The sequence below is a fragment of the Muntiacus reevesi genome, chromosome 17, assembly GCF_963930625.1.
Source record: "Muntiacus reevesi chromosome 17, mMunRee1.1, whole genome shotgun sequence".
NCBI lineage: Eukaryota > Metazoa > Chordata > Mammalia > Artiodactyla > Cervidae > Muntiacus > Muntiacus reevesi.
The window spans coordinates 672371-689671 of record NC_089265.1 but is presented as its reverse complement, the minus strand read 5'-3'; the positions used below and the strand labels follow the sequence as shown (position 1 = coordinate 689671).

The window sequence follows — 17301 nt, the reverse complement described above, 5'->3', positions numbered from 1 at the left end:
TCTCCTGAAGTGCAGGCGGATTCTTTACCCTATGAGCCATCAAGGAAGTCCAAATATAAAGCAACAGGCATCTAAAGAGGCACATGAAGGAAGGTATAAAGCCTCTGACAATCACCTTCTTTAAATATCAATTATTCAGACCTTGTTGATCTTCATGTAACACTTCCATCCCATCCATACAAAAACCCAGGACCAGAGATAACTGTTCTATTTATGATTTGAAGGCCATTAACCAAATTGTAGAGGAAATAATGTGATGATATCAAATCCGTAGATGTTGCTTACAGCTTTATCTGGAGACTTTTGCTGGTTTATAGTTTTGGATTGGAAAAAAGATGCCTTTTACTGAATACCCCTAAGTCCTGAGTCCTGGGGGTTTGTCTTTCAATGGGACGATCCAGAGACTGATGTGAAACAACAACACTGCTGGATAGAACTCCCACAAGGATTTAAGAACACCCCCACCATCTTCAGGGAAGCTTTCAGCATGGACTTAATGGATTTCCCATTAAATGAGGGAACCTTACTCCAATGTGTGACTGAATAACTGCTAGTAGTACTAAGGAAACTTAAGACCAAAATATGCTTAGATAAAGTTTGCAAGGGAAGAGCACATAATTTCTCAACCAACTCTAAACAAGTTAAGGTTTGAAGTATCAAAAGGACAAAGAAATTTACTGCCAGATGGAAGACAGACATTAACTAGGGTGACTGCAGTCACCCCCAGAAGGCGCTTGTGAGGATTCCTAGGAATGGCTGAGTATTGTCGTCTTTGGACTTTTGATCTTGGACTCAGCCAAACACAAACATGAGGCTCTTAAAGGAAATGACAATAAGCCATTAAGCTGAACTCTGAGCTGTCATAATGTGTTCCACACCACCGAGGAGAAACTTTGAAGAGCCCAGCATTTGGTTGCCCAGGTATTTTGTGCATGAAAGACGGGGCATGAGTCTTGGAGCTAAGTTAACACTTAGATATCAACAGAAGGCCTGTAGCTTCCTTTTCTCAACAACCGGGCACCTACATCAAGGATTGCCAGTTTGCCTCTGGGCTGTGATTGGAGCCTTTCACAAGAGGCTGAAAAATGAACCCTCGGCACACCCCACAACATGCACTGCCTTTACTAGAACAAAACAGTGGATATGGGATTACTTCAGGGAGATGGGGCAAATACCAGGCACACCACTCGACATCCTGAATGTCACCTTACAGGCAGTATCTACTCTAGACCCAGCCACTCTGCTGCCCAGGACAACAGGAGAGCCTGCTCACAACTGTATACAAATAACTGAAGACCTGACCTGACTGGTCAGCCTTTAGAAATACTCAAGGATGGGACCAGTTTCACAAACAAGAGGGGGGTGTGCAGTTGTAGCTCATCAGGAAGCCCTGGAAGCATAAGCCAGCGTCCGGGTCCTTTTGCCCAGAGCTCACTGCCCTCGTCACACCCTGAGCCTAGGAGCTAAGAGACAGTGACCACACACACTGACTCCAAGTCTGCCTTCTCTGTTGTGTGTGGGGCCACATGGAAAAAGAGCTCCACTGATGTCAGGAAGGAGAGAAATGAAACACACAGAGGAGACACAAGCCTTATTATTAATAAATGCTGTTAAAATGCCAGGAGGAGCAGCCGATGGGTGCTGCCTGGGTCACCCAAAATGGATTATCAGTTAATTAAAGGAAATAATTAGGTGGATCCGGCGGCACAACAAGCATCCAGAACCAAAGGCCCAGATTCAGAGACCCTACCACTAATTCTGAGTGTGGACCATGCTTGCTGAAGCCTCGGATCTGGAAATGGATCATCCAGCATACACGGGGAGTTCATGCAGACTCTGGGGACTTAGATGGCGGTCAGGACAAACAGCCACAGAGGCCGGGTTTATGATGGGTTTATCCCAAATGTTTAATGGACAGAATTTTACTCATCTACACCAAGGAACCCGTGATGGGAGGGCTGCGACATGTCATGGACTCTAGCAGTTCATTGTTGGTAAGTGCAAATGAGCATCCAAAAGGTAATCCTAACTGCTGATCTGCACCAGAAACAGTCCTAAAACTGGGCCACCCTGATGATAAAAGGGTTGCATGCCCGAGGGACAGATCCAGGGGATGGTGGTTAAATAGACTTCACTGTTACACCAAGCACCAGGGACACTGTAGAAACGTCTAGGTGCTGGTGATGCCATCGCGGTGGCAAGGCTTTTCCACATAGGACAGAGAAAGGTTCTGCAGTAACAGAGGCCTTCCCCCAAGAAATAATCCCCCAAGGTCGCCTCTTCCGATTTAAACTGATGACAGAGGAGCTCTCATGGCTGAGGTGACTCAAAGGTGTCAAGGCCCTTGGAACATGATGAAGCTCATGGTTCTTGGAGACCTCAGTCCATGGGGAAACAATGAATCATTCCTTCAAAAAGACAGTCGCCAAGACAAGCCAAGAAACCAGAGTAACCTGGGATAAGGTCTGACCAGCTTCCCTGCTGAGGGTCAGAGTTGCCCAGAAAACAAGCTCCTGTTGAGCCTGTACACGATGTTCTACGGGAGACCTTCCTAAAGGTCTCAATGGTGACAGCATTACATTTGATAAAATGTGGAGCTGTCTTCTCTTCTATACATAAATATGTGTCTAGCCCATTAGGGTTTCCCACGGACATCCGCTCGCACTGCACAAGCCCCAGTACTGCATCCTCCTCACACTTGAACAAACCCATACAGTGAGAATCCGTGCAGGCATGTGAAATAGCCCCTGTGACGTCCTCCTGGTTACACATCCTCCAGGAAAGCTAAAGTAGTCACACCCTGGCCACCCCACTCCCAGGTACTTTAAGTAACTCTTCAAAAGGAAACAGACAGCTAAGACTCCACCTGGCCAAGATGAGAAGACAGTAGCATCTCAAAAGCAGACCATTTTGACCTAAGAGTCTGGGACAGGCCTACATAAATTCAAATTCAATCACTAAAATGTTAAAAACAGGTTTTCATGGATTCCCAAAGAAATAAGGTCTGTTTGGAAGGCCTGTTAAAGTTAGGAGTCATTGTTCTGTGTATCTCAGGGTTAATCCTCGTCAAATTCTGTCCTCATTGTCCACCTCCTACATTTAAAGAGCACCGCCCCCCACAACCTACCCCCCGCCCCCACCGCCCAGACTCACAGGATGATTGCCTGAGACTTAAGAGTTCAAGGTGGGACACACAAATATTTATAGGCAAGTGCAAAACAATTTCATTCCTCTCATAAAAACCCAAATCCCTCATCAGCTGGAAGCAACTAACAGAAGGCCTCACCCCTACTTCCCTCAAGACTGAGGCACGAACAAAGAAAACGCATGTAAAATATCACCGAGCTTAAACGAACATAGCTCCTTACGTAGGTGTACTGAGGAAACCTGCAGTTACTGTAGAGAGACAGCACCATGCAAGTACAAGACAGGCCCCCTACCTCACGCCCCCCCAACCCCCTGCTCCCTAGCTGCCTCCAGGATGACCACAAACCCAGCATTTGCAGTCTGCAGATATCAGAGCATAGAAAAGCTGCCACACTTGTGCTTTACAAAGCGCGGAGTCCCTCAGTGAGGACGACCTGGCTCCAGCATGAGGTGCTAACTGTGGACTATCAACAAGGCAGCTTCCAAGCTTGAAATTTCCTAAACCCTTAAATTCCACCCTGATCCCTGGATCGAGAACTGGATTTGAACCTTGCTTCCTGTCTCCCTGCTGGTTCAACTCGCAATGGAGCTTTTTCTTTTTCTCAAAAGCCAGGGCCATAATACTTGCTTCTGTGCGCTTGGGGAGCCAAGCCCTTGCCTTGTAACAGAAATCTCTTCTCTCACATTAAGAGTGGAAGTCCATGCAAAGCATCGCATCTCCGCAACCAGAGTCCTACCTGACCTGAGGAGGTGGGTTCCCAGTGACTCTGCACTCCAGATAGACCCGACTACCTTCTGCCACTTCTTGGCTCCGCAGCTTCTGGATGAACCTGGGAGCGGCTGGGGGTTGGCGGGTGCTGAGGGGCGGTGGGGACGAGGGGCTGCGGCTGGGCCGGGCCACATCCTGGGCCACCGGGGGGTGATGCCCGGGCGCTGGGGGCCTGGCCCCGGCCTCCACGTCCTGCCGGTCCCGGGTGGGGTGATGCCCGGGCGCTGGGAGCCTGGCCCTGGCCTCCACGTCCTGCTGGTCCCGGGTGGGGTTGTGGCTGGCCGAGGAGCTCCTTGGTTCTGACCGCTGGTTTTTAGGGGACAGGTACCCGCTGTCCGGGGACGAGGACTCCCCGTCCGGGCTCCTGGTTCTGGGCTTGGCGGCTTCTCGGAATATGGAGGTCAGTTCCTCGATGAGGGTGGCCGCCTTGTCATCCAGCGGGCTCTGGGGGCCAGCCCTGCCAGGGCGTGCGACCCTGGGCTTGGCACTGGCTCCGGGGGCCTTGGCCACCTGCTTCCCAGCCTTGCGCAGGCTCCGGATATAGCTGGGCCTGGCCAGCAGGGGCGAGACTCCGGGCTTCCTCCGCGATGCGGGCGAGGAGATGCGCTCGGCTTGCTCGGCTGGTGGAGGCGTGGCAGGTGCCCGCCTACCGTCCCCAGGTGTCCCTGGCGATGCACGCTCGCCCGGCCGGGCCTCCCGAGGGGCCGGTGGCTTCCGGCGGCTCCTGGGCGAGGGGCTGCAGCACTGCGGGACCTCCTCACAGGCGCAGTCGTCCGTCTCCGAGCTGGCTATGGCTCTGCGGGCCAGGTCCAGACTCTTGTGGATCTCCTCCTGGCTGAGGAAGGCCGACAGCCCTGGGAAGAAGGCCGCATTCTCGCCATCCTCCAGCAGGTCCGAGAGCGAGTCGTAGAAGGAGTCGTGGGAGGACGTCTCGGACATAGTCGAGAGGCGCTCATGCACTCGGTCAGCTTCCACAGGAAGGCCGGTGTCTTGAACACAGGCTCTGAAGGACAGGAGATACACCTGCGTTAGTAGGAACGACTTGGGGGGGGGGTGTGGGTGTGTGTGTGTGCGCGCGCGTGTGACCACGGTACTACTCATCCACAAGTTGGGAGAAACATTAAGGGGAAACATACCTTCTAAATAATTTTCCTCTATAAGTTGGAAGAAGTGTCAAGCATACTGTGTTTATCGTTGACTACTTTCCCTAATTTTTTAAATTCTATTTTTATTTATTCGACCATCTGGCTTGTGGGATCTTACTTCCAGAATGGAAGTAAGTAAGTGCAGGATGGAACCTGCACTGCCTGCAGTGAAAGCACAGAGTCCTAACCACTGGACCCTCAGGGAAGTTCCTTGTTCATTATTTTAATTTGATATATTTGCCGCTGAGTGAATACTAAGCATCTTTCTGTGCCGTGCCATGCAAGTCGCTTCAGTCATGTTTGACTCCTTGTGACTCTATGGACTATAGCCCACCAGGCTCCTCTGTCCATGGGATTCTCCAGGCAAGAATACCAGAGTGGGTTGCCATGCCCTCCTCCAGGGGATCTTCCCAAGTCAGGGATCAAATCCACATCTCCTGCACTGGAAAGAGGATTCTTTCCACCTGGCACTTTGGGGAAGCCCAAGCATCTCACTAAAGCTCTTTAAATAATTCAGGAGGGTGACTCTGCCATTGGTGCTGTGAGTGGTCCAGGGCTTTCACCTCTCAGGCCCCCCTCCATCCCCCCCAGCCACCTCTCTTACAGCTCTAATTTCATTGATGTTATGAGAATAGGAGTGTGTTGAGATTTTAAGCAAATCTGACTCTGCTTATGTCACTCTAAACCACAAAATGCACTTTGATTTGTTTTCATTAGTGTTTAGTTTTTGAAGAAATTTTTGAAACCTTTTCAGCTCTTCCTTTCCTGGTGTGCCCATATGTGCATTCACATTCATTCATTAGTTAATTCAAGGCAGAGCTGAAAATCGATTACTGCATTTCAGGTGCAAATGGACAGTTCTGCTCTAGTCAGCAAACTTCCTCATAAAGGGGCAGATAATCACTGGACTGCTCAGCATGGGGGAGGCATTTACTCACAGCCAGTATACACATTATTTCCCTTAAAAACTGTACAACTAGGACTTCCCTGGTGCCTCAGTGGTTAAGAATCCACCTGCCAATGCATGGGACAGAGTTTTGATGATCCCTGATCTGGGAAGATCCCAGATACTGAGGAGCAACTAAGCCCATTCACTGTAACTATTGAACCTGTGCTCTAGAGCCTGGAAGCCACAATTACTGATCACACTAGCTGCAGCTACTGAAGCCTTTGTGCACTAGAGTCAGTGCTCCACAACGAGAGAAACCACTGCAACGAGAAGCCGAAGCACTGCAACGAAGACCCAGTGCAGCTAAAAATAATAAATTAAAAAAGCCAACACCCCAAACAGAAGACCGCAAAACTGGCAGCCCCTGTTTAGAAAGAAAAATAACTCAAGAGGGAGCCAAGACTCCACCCCATATGATGACCCCAGAGCCCATACTGTTCATCTCACACTTGTGGTTTTAAAGAGGTGCCACCTGATGGGATCCAGTTGTCTGAATCAGGTGTCATTTATAAACTGCTTGCATGGTGAAAGAGAAAATCATAGCAGGAGGGCATATATAGTCCAGGTTTAATCTGTGACCCCGATATTACTGCTAAAAAATGCACAGGACTCAGGAAAGTGCTCATAATGTGGGAGGGAGAGGTTTCTATGTGGCCCAAACTCACCAGAAAAGTATGCTTCAGAGATTGCCGTGTTATTCAACCAATCCCCAGATTAAGAGGCTGTAAGCAAAGTGTCTGCCTGCAGTGCAGGAGACCCGGTTCGATCCCTGGGTTGGGAAGATCCCCTGGAGAAGGAAATGGCAACCCACTCCAGTACTCTTGCCTGGAAAATCCCATGCGCAGAGGAGCCTGGTGGGCTGCAGTCCATGGGGTCTGGAAGAGTCGGACATGACTAAGCGACTTCACTTTCACTTTCAAGCAAAGAAACACAACTGCAGACATCTCCATTATAGTGCTGAGGTTTCATGGCTTATTCCCCCCAGTGCTTCTGGCAATTGTGTGTTGGTGAGAAGACACAAAATGCAACACACCACGAGTGCTGGGGGCACACCGAGGGGGCAGGTGGCCCAGATCACAGGAGGCACTGCTGCCACTCAAGGAGCTGCAGGAGGAGCTGGGGTGGGCCTCTTGGTGCCCTGCTGGATGAGGGTGACCTACGACTGGGAGGTGGGCATCTTCAGGACCCCCAACGCCTACTACAGGGGCAGCTACTTCAAGGCACCTCAAGAGCCCCATCTGTGATCCCTGTGGCTGACACACAATGAGGCAGAAAAGCATAAAAACCTTGGGAAGTTTGGAGCAGAGAAAGGTTTATTGCAGGTCCTGTAAGGTGACCGGTGGTTTCTGCCTTTAAAACTCCAAACTCCAAAAGCTCTCAGCAGAGTCCATATCTTGGAAAGGGGAAGGAGGGCGTGGTGAGTTGTGGCAAATGTCTAGGTGTTACAGCCTCTGTTTTTGAGCCAGGGCACCGTCACAATGCTCTTGTAAATCTCCACCAAACCAACTTTCCTCTCTGATGTGACAAGAAAGGCTAGGTCCCCAGGCGCAGCTGTCACCCTCCCCTGCCCCAGTCCTGGAGAGAAGGCAGAGCTCAGCCAGTGGGAGCTGGGCACCTAGGACCCGGCTGGCGTCAGGCTCCTCAGGACACCCAGCCAGGCAGGTGCCATGCAGATGGGTGATGCCATCAGATCACAGAGGCGGGCATGGGGAGAGGGTCGCTGCCACCCGGAGGCCTGGGCTTGGCCAGCAGCGGCCTTGGTGAGGCTCCGGAGCCCGCAGGACAGAGCCCCCAGACTGCTCCTGGGCCCCCAGCACACCCGCTGGCCTGAGGCTGGGTGAGAAGACCAGACCCGCCTCTTATCTCACTGCTCAGCCTGACGACCACCGCTCCCCCGACGGCTGGCTGAGTGGGCCACTAAGGGCTGCTCACTGACCGGGCCTGGGTCCCTTCACGCCTCCGACTCTAGGCCTGCTTTCAGATGATGGCGTGTCCCCGCGGCCCTTGCCTTTTCCCGCCTCCCGCTTCCACTACGTCGTGAGGAGTTAGCGGGTGGAAAGGTGTTGGGCTCCCTGAGGAGGAAGGTGGTGCTTTCCGTGTGGGTCGCACCGCTCCGAGGGCAGCTGCCTGCTCTGGGGTGGAGGACGGAGACGCGCACGTGCCCGAGCTGGTAGCCTTCCGAGTGCGCAGCGTGGGCCGGGGCTGAGGGGTCGCAGCGGGGAAGGGCAGCGGCACCCCTGAGCACGCCGCTGACGGTGACGGGCGCTGCTGGCCCTCAGCGGGCCCCGCCCGGGCGTCGGGCGGAAGTCCGGCCGCACTGAGCGTGCTCCTCCGCGCAGGGTGCGGCTGCGGGGCCCCGCCCCCAGAAGAGCCGTGTGCTCGCTGCACCACCGGACGGCTCTCCCCGGCCCCAGCCCGCCCGAGACTCGGGGCCCCAGGCGGAGTCGACACTCTGACCTGCAGTCACCTCTTCTCTCTCCGTTGCTTTACTGGGAATCAAAATAAAGCAACTTTATGGGGGCAAAAACGGAAAGAAAATGCAGCTCACGGAAAAGCAAGTAAAGAGGGCCTGAGGTGAGTGTCCGCTGCAGCGCAGCGTGGATGGCGGGCAAGTCTGGGTGAGGCTCCTGGACGTCTGTACGTCTCTGCCCGCCTCTGTCTCCTCTCTGAGGGAAGTAGAATCTCCTCAGGCTCCCTCCGCTTCCCCTCCATCGTCTTCGTGTCTTCCCTGTCAGTGGGTTAGTCACTTGGTTTCCTCGAGAGCCTGTGGGTCCAGCCGCCTCAGGGGAAGAAACGTTTCTTGTGGGTTTTGGTCACTCATCCTTTCCCAGAGTGGGTCATTCATCCCAACTGCATGAATTCCGTTGACAACTGTTTGTTCCTCGCTGACTATACAAGGAAGAAGGTGAGCCAGGCAAGGTTCGTCCTCTGTCAGGAACCTTGACCCAGGAAGAGGGATTAGACAAGGTCAGAGAAACCAAAGAGGAGGAGGGAGGGCCGTGGTGACGGCTGTTGACACGGGAGATCTGCCGGTGGGAGAAGTCACACAAGTCTGGCCGTGTCACTCCTGTGCTCCTTTGTCCCCAGTGGGGCCCCCACCCCAGGAAGGGGAGGTCCGGAGGTAGGAGGCAGGCTCCCTGTGCGCTCCTGGACGGCCAGTGAAGCGTGAATTCTCCGGTCTCACGCCCCACGTCACTCGGACGGGTCCTGTGTCACTGTGTCCAGCCGTCCACTCACTGCTGTCAACAGCTGTATTCTGCCACATCGCCACGCTTTGCGCATGCAGTTTCTTTGCGCTTCCTGTCTATTCTGTGTTTCCAACTCCAGCTCCTTGAAAACTGTACTTAATTTCACTTTTTGTTGGTGACCGCCCAGTCAGTCAAATTCACTCCTTCTTCTGAGGGCTTCCCTGGTGGCTCAGGGAAGAGGTAAAGAATCCACCTGCCAATGCAGGACTTACAGATTTGATCCCTGTGATAGAAAAATCCCCTGAAGAAGGCAGTGGCAACCCCCTCCAGTATTCTTGCCTGGGGAATCCCATGGACAGAGGAGCCTGGAGAACTATAGTCCCCGTGGTTGCAAAGAGTTGGACATGACTGAGGGACTCAACAACAACCTTGTTTGCAGCTATTTTGCTATACACTCATTTTATTGAACTATAAGTATGAGTTAAGAGCCCTGTGAAGGTCAGGAACGCAGGTGTGTGACAGCCTCTGTGTGGCAGACATCTGGCAGGGGGTAGGTCATGATCATGGCACTTGAGGAAGAACCAACCTGGTGTTTGAGCTGGATTTGAGTCCTGGGTGGGATTTGACAGGAGAGGGAGCCACATGGCCATGGCAGATGCAGACCTGTCTGTGATCTCCTCTTGCTCTCAGCCCCTGGCCCCTGCTCCTCCCTGGGCTGGGATCTCTTCACTGAGGAGGCGTTCTGCTCTTTGCCTAGTTTTGTCACCTGTCTTATCAGTGGTCACTCAACGCCTGTGCTCTGCTTTCTGAGAAGGACTTGATAAAGTAATCAGTGTTGCATGTTCATAGCCATTAACAAGTACACACAAAATATATATAGGTGTTACTGTACAAAAACAAAAGTGGTAGGTCTGAAAGAAAACCATTATCTATAGATAGTGATTTTTATGGTTTTCATTACCATCAAGAAAAGTTTGTTGTGAAAATATTCAGAACCAGATAGACATTCCTTTTCTGGCATCTCTACTATTAGATGAGGGGAATTCTATGAAAGTTGATACCCTTGATCATGGGTCCCAGCAAGTTCAGAGTTAAATTCTGAGTCATAGAAATACAAATGGTTTTAGTCAAAGCATGTTTCTGTCTTACTTTCTTATTCATCAGCAATGATTCTCTGAGTGCCTACTACATGCCTCTTTTGCAGGCTGGGGACACAGCCATGAGGAAAGGGGGCTTCTCTGCCCTAAGGAGCTGCCATTTTAATAGGGAAAAATAAAAAGTGGAAGGGCTCCACTGTTGGCTCAGTGAGTAAAGAATCTGCCTGCACTGCAGGAGACCCAGGTTCAATCACTGGGTCGGGAAGATCCCCTGGAGGAGGGCATGGCAACCCACTCCGGTATTCTTGCCTGGAGAATTCCATGGACAGAGGGTGGGCTACAGTCTATGGAGTCACAAAGACTCAGACATGACTGTGCGACTGTACACACGCCCAAAAACTAGGCAACAGAAGGTGTCAGGTTCTTATTTCTTAGGCTTGATTTGGTCATTGATCTTCTGTTAGTTGATCTTGGGAAATTGTAATTTGTTTTATCCCTCGGATCACCTTCCAAAGTTGTTAGGGAACAAGTGAAGTGGCACGGCTGGATGAGTGTTCACAGACTGCGGCTGTTCCCACGGTGGGGCGGGGTGACAGTGACAGCAAGAGGACACTTCGGGCCAGCAGTGCTTCAGACCCGAACTGTGCAGTGGAGGAGCTGCGGGCGCCCTCCTCCAGCCGGTGATGATGACAGTCACACGTGGTACCAGACTGTCAGTCATGAGCAAACATTCGGTAAAGCACGGGTTTGGGAGGGTCTGAAAATGCTAGGAGGCATCGTCGCTGCCTGTCTGTCTTGACCTTCGGCAGGCAGCTGTCCACACCTGGTGTACCCCAATGAAGCATTGCTGCCAGATGCTAACTCACGTGGTCACCTATGCTGTTGCACCCCTGTGCATATTTCATCCATTCTTAAGGAATTTCATGCCACTCAATTTATAGGTTATTTCTCACTGTTAATTTTATGGTGTACAACTTCTCCCTAAGTTCACATTATCTGGTCTGTTGGACCCATATTCAACTATGAAATATAGAGCCTATAAGTAAGTTTTCACTGAACATTTAATATTTCTTATGCATATCACATTCTGACATAAGCAATTTTTATTAAATTGTCTCAGCATTGCTATCTTGGTGATTGGGAAAACACTTATTTTTGAGTTTCTCAATATGTAATAGACATATAAATGTATATGATTCACAGATGAATGCATAACTAATAGAGAAGACAGAAAGATAGATTTTAAAATTATGAATAACATTTGTGTTTAGAGCTGCTGATCTTGGGGGACAATTATCTGAAAACAAGACCTATGCTATCCAGGATAACCCTTTATTTTGTGGGTCAGAAAACACTTGTGAACACCCCCTGCACCATCTCCAGAGGCAAGGCACATTGGCTGTTGAAATGTAGTGATAAAAAGATTCCCTGACTGAGACGTTGAGGAAGATAAAGCACCTCATGAGAAGCAACAGAGTCTTGGAGGAAGAAGAATTCAGTTGCAAACAATGATAGGTTGCCTTCCCCAAGAAGTGCCATTTGCAAGTTTTGGGCTGAAGGCTTTCCCTTATGAAAGTAATAGGCCTTCAGTAGAAATTGTGCTTGGAATTTTGAACTCGTTTCTTTTCCCACGCCAGTGACATAATCCCATCCTCTCTGGAGATGCTGGGAAGTGGCCACTGTGCCCAGTCAGCCCCATGATCATGAGGGTAAACAACTGATGTACTTACAACCCTTCTGAACCCAGACAACTCCTCCGCTTTTCAGTTCAGTAGTCAATCACTTACACAGGATACGCAACACTTTATTGAAAAGCAGGCTTTGCGTTAGATGGTTTTGCCCAACTGCAGGCTCTTGGAAGTGCTCTTGGCACACTGACGGTGAGACAGGCCGCAACCTGGGGCCCTTTGCTGCAGTTCTTGCACCTGGACAGTCGTCTCTTCCAGCAACAGAATACAAACAAGCTATAAGGGCTTAAAAATAACTGCATGAGCGGTTGGGGCAAATTATGGACGTGTATGCTCAGTCGCTTCAGTCATGTCCGACTCTTTGTGACCTCATGAACCATAGCCCACCAGGCTCCTCTGTCCATGGGATCCTCCGGGCAAGAATACTGGAGTGGGTTGCCTTGCCCTCCTCCAGGGGATCTTCCTGACCCAGGGATGGAACCCACTTCTCTTACATCTCTCACATTGGAAGGCAGGTTCTTTACCACTAGTGCTACCTGGGAAGCCCTAAATTATGGATGGCAAGATACAAAGACACCACAAAGCCCAGCTGCCACGTCTGAAGCATCTGAAACACAAGCAGGCGCTGCACATGCCCTCTGCACACGCCAACGCCGGGGTGGGGGGGGGGGGGCACGCCACCTAAGCCGCCCTTCCAGCTCGGCCCCTGGACACACCACCACCCTTATCCCATATAACGGGGCGGCTTGACCACCCGCTTAGGGAGCAAGTGAGCAAGGGAACCTGTTGTTCTCAATCCCTGCTTCTGCAGCAGGGGCCCTAGTAAAGCCTTGTCTGAATTTCTCCTCAGGCCTCTGATCAATTTCTATTGATTAAGGAGTCCAAGAGCCCTGGTTAGTAACAAAGGTGGGCTGGGCTGGTCAGTAAATGAGGTGTATTCAAGGCATTTTCAACTTGGGATGGGTGTGCCAGGAGGAAGCCCCGTGTAAGTCCAGGAAAATCTGTAGTGAACCATTGGATCCTGAGAATAATAGGGTAAACACTGTATTTCTTTTGATTATTTAACCTGTGGCATAAGAACATCCAATTGTTTGGCCAAAGTTAAACCGGCAAGAAATAGGAGACTTAACAGTTGAAACCTGCATGGAACTGCCACGTTGTCTTCTCCCGGTGAGCACATTACGTATATTTACTCGAATAATTTAGATAAAGGGAGCGCTTTTGGAGTAGTTTATGGAATAGTTTGCAGGTATTGATAAGCTACTACAACTTTGAAGGGGAAAAGTCTTTGATGTTAGAAAAAGACTGACAGCAAGGATCACTCAGTATTCTGAACCATAGGGGCCAGGTCCTTTAGAGAGTCGAGACAGTGGCAGCAACATTTCACAGGGCATTTAAAAGTACATAGATACTTAGATATAAATACACAGGAAGGTTGCAAGATTGGGAATCAGGCAGTGGGCACTGATTACATCTGTGGTGGGTAAGGAGTCATGCAGTTAGGGGAATCTTTGGTTGCTGTTATATTTGGGGTGGGAATGGAAATTCTGAGTGATTTCAATATTGAATTTAGCATTTTGCCTTCTGTTTATTTTCCTATTTAAACAATTACTAAAAGTATTAAAAACTATTGGTACAAAGATTCAGGACTAAAAGTATTTTAAAATAAAACCCAAACTATAAAAACCAAATTTGAAAAAGCTTTAAAGCATTTTTTTTTTCTTGTCCTGGAAGCACACACAGTTCTTATATGAAATTTCTTCCTTCTGTTGAATTAACTTTTTTAGGTTAGGTCCAACATGGAGCTGCTCCTGCCTGGGGGCCCATGCCAGCAAACTGAAGCATGGGGAACTTCTGTGTCCTTAAGGACACTCTCTACTTAGTTGCTCAGTTGTGTCCAACTCTCTGCAACTCCATGGACTGTATTCCACCAGGCTCCTCTGTCCATGGAATTTCTCAGGCAGGAATACTGGAAAGGGTTGCCATTCCCTTCTCCAGAGGATCTTCCCGACCCAGGAATCAAATCCATGTCTCTAATATGTCCTGCATTGGGTTCTTTACCATCTGAGCCACCAGGGAAGCCCAAGACTACTGGAGTCGGTAGCCTATCTCTTCTCCAGGGGAACTTGCCGACCTAGGAATCGAACTGGGTCTTTTCCATTGCAGGCAGATTCTTTACCAGCTGAGCTACCAGGGACACTCTGCTTGAAATATTTGCATGCGGTCAGCCAGCCCCAAGCCAGACCAGTGCTGGCTTCCCAATTTATCTCCTTGCTCATCTCACTCCAAACAACCAGTGACTCTGCAACCCCAGCCAATCAACTTATTTCCATTTTTCTCTTCCCTGTTCTCTTCCTATAAAGCCTCATGCCTTCCTCCTCAGGGTGCAGCTCTTCCAAAACAGGCTGTCCACTTCATGAAGGGTTAAACAAAGTATGTTTATGTTACCTCAGTTGTCTTCTTTAATCATCATTTATTTGTTTTTTAATTTCTCCAAGTATTTAAAGATGTTTTTATTTTATTGGGTCTTCCCAGGTGGCGCTAGTGGTAAAGAATCTGCCTGCCAACGCAGGAGATGTAAGAGATGCAGGTTCCATCCCTTGGTCAGGAGGATTCCCTGGAGAAGGAAGTGGCAACCCACTCCAGTATTCTTGCCTGGAAAATCCCCTGGACAGAGGAGCCTTATGGGCTACAGTCCACGGGCTCACAAAGGATTGGACACAACTGAGTGCACACACACACCAGTGCACGTAATTGCTTTACAGTGTTGTGCTAGTTTCTGCTGTCCAACAAAGTGAATCAGCTGTGTAATCATCATTTTAAAATCAATCCTCCCTCCCTTCCTTTCTTTCTTTCTAATGTTCTTTTTACCAAGGGCCCTATAGGACAAAAGGCAAATATGAAAACTTTGTTAAACCCTGTTTGATGAAAAAAAAATGCACACCAATTTTATCAACTATTTTTTAATAAACACATGTGGATTCCACTCTTTCCTAATCTTTAAGTAAGTTGTCATCATAGGAAGGCATGGCATATTTTTTCTCCAGCTTTAAGTACTCCCAGACAGTATTGTACCTCAGCTTCAGAGACATAACATGATAGCTGATTTCATGCCCACAACAGTTATATGAAGTGTTTCCAGAGAAAGTTTTCACAGTTACTGGTGTCCTCTTCAGATACCATTTTATCCACCATATTGAATCTGTGGGAGCTTCTCTACTGGAATTTAACTGGGGCACGGCCATCGCCTCCAGATGCCTGAATTACTGGCTAGAGCTCAGATATCACAATTCCCTTTGATGTCACACACACACACACACACACACACACACACACACGTATCAGTGAAGTGCAGGCTCTTGTCTTGGCCTTGGAGATTTCAGCTGGTGTCTCTTTAAGTATGTGTCAGATTTATTTTGAACCTAGACTAATTCTACCCTCTACATTTAAACAAAAATGAGGTAAAGAAATCAAAGTGATTGTAACTGTCCCATGTAATCCAGATTTTTCTTCTACTGTTAAGTATGCTCTGACCCTTTCTGCTTTAGCAACACACAGTGGTTTGGGTGGAGCTGAGATGGGGACCCTAAGTCATACTAGACATGGGAATGCAGAAGGACAGATCTGTGTTCTAGGAAAATGTAATCATGTATTCACATGTTGCCTTAATGAATCTCTTAGGCCTTGTCTGCTGTTCATAATGGAGGAGGAAATGACAACCCACTCCAGTATTCTTGCCTGGAGAATCCCATGGACAGAGGAGCCTGGTGGGCTTCAGTTCATGGGGTCCCAAAGAGTCGGACCACGCTGAGCACACATGGGGATGGGCTAGTCGTAATAATTTGTCAGATTGACTCTGATATTTAAAATCTGGGTAATGGAGGTGGGTTCTGTCTTTGAGTAAAAAGTATATTGAAAAGCTTATCTATCCTGTAATAAGGATTTCGTTTCTGCACGTTCATGATCGAGGGAACTTGGTCAGTGTTATATTGTCAGGCAGTGGTCTCTAGGTGTGGACACATTATTCATACTAGAAGGTAATTAGTATTTTTAGCAAATGTTGAAAAAGTAACATGAGCCTGAAATCGTTCTGTATCAACCTCATCTGTTGGATTCGAGACAATTTCATGTGTAACTTACAATGACATGATATAAAATTTTACCGTAAAGCTTAAATTTGACTGCACTATAGTTTCCTTTGATAAGCTTTATCTTTTGAAAAAAAAAAAAGACAAGCTTTGTGCATAGATAGAATTTAAAATGTCTGCCTTTACTCTCAATGTTTAAAAAGTTCTCTGAAAGTGTAATTAACAACTTAAAATGTTACTACAACCTAAATTATATCATTTGAAGCCGTTTGTCTGTCGTTAGCTTAAGTATAGGCAAGGTTCAAATTAACAGCATTCTTACTTTCTATAAAACAAAACAGACACAGACTTGATGAATGTTGGCTCCATCATTACATTTGATTCTTTTGGAATGAATAGCACCAATTTAGTTTATGATTATTACAGGCAAGGCAGTTCTCTGACAGCATAGGTAGAAACAAAGCCTGCAGGTGAATCTTATATGGTCTCTGTTCTTGAGACGAGTACAAAATTCCCATTACTTTTTCTCTCCAAATAAGAGAGAAATCAAGACATCTTCTAAACAGTGCTATATCTTCTGGCAAATGATTGTAATGTTTTTAGCATTTAATAAAGAGTTTAAAAATATTGCCTTACTAGTTAGTACATTAAGACACATTTTACAGACCTTTTCGATCCTTGGCTCCTCGAGGACCCCGCAAAGGTGATGGATCTCAGAGGAGTGTTTCTTCTTTCCCGGGGGAGTGGAGGTGGCCTTGTCTCTTTGTGACACACTGCTTGGTCTGTGGTCACTTTGAGGCAACTATGGCCTCAGATCCCATCTGTCCTCGTCCTCCACTCAGCTATATTTGGTAACTGAACTCATGTTTCTGCAGACGGCCCTGGCCAGGGATTCCAGCAGCCCAGCTCCAAGGGCCGGGTTCTTAGAAATTAAAGGCACTAGGTGTAGAGGGAACTATATTTATGTATCTAATAAACATGGGATTTACGCATGTTTCTCTGCTCTCTGACCTTGTGACTGGAAATCACCACCTGTCTTTTAAACATATTCTCAATCAATTAAAATGTGCAGTGTGTGAATCTAAGAAGAAAAAGTGACCCTCTTAAGGAAGGCAGGCTCTTTGTCTATAATCTTCTGCTCTGTGCACTTAACTTAGTCACATGGTAGATTATCCTAAAATATCCAGTAGCTATTTAGAAGTTAAGGCACCTGTCAAATGGAGAAGAGAG

At 48.5% G+C, this 17301-nt stretch overlaps 1 protein-coding gene across 4 annotated transcripts in view; it reads right to left on the bottom strand.

Annotated features, from left to right (window-relative positions):
* PALLD (palladin, cytoskeletal associated protein) overlaps positions 1 to 16852 on the bottom strand; it is a 373189-nt gene extending 356337 nt beyond the window's left edge. For all 4 annotated transcript variants that reach the window (XM_065908290.1, XM_065908291.1, XM_065908292.1 and 1 more), the window contains exons 1-2: positions 16739 to 16852; positions 3885 to 4919 (exon numbers count right to left, since the gene is read on the bottom strand). In XM_065908290.1, the coding sequence (XP_065764362.1) occupies positions 3885 to 4855 (971 nt within the window). In that variant the 5' untranslated portion in view covers positions 4856 to 4919; positions 16739 to 16852. The remainder of the gene's footprint in view (positions 1 to 3884; positions 4920 to 16738) is intronic.
* Between the last annotated feature and the right edge of the window lie 449 nt (positions 16853 to 17301).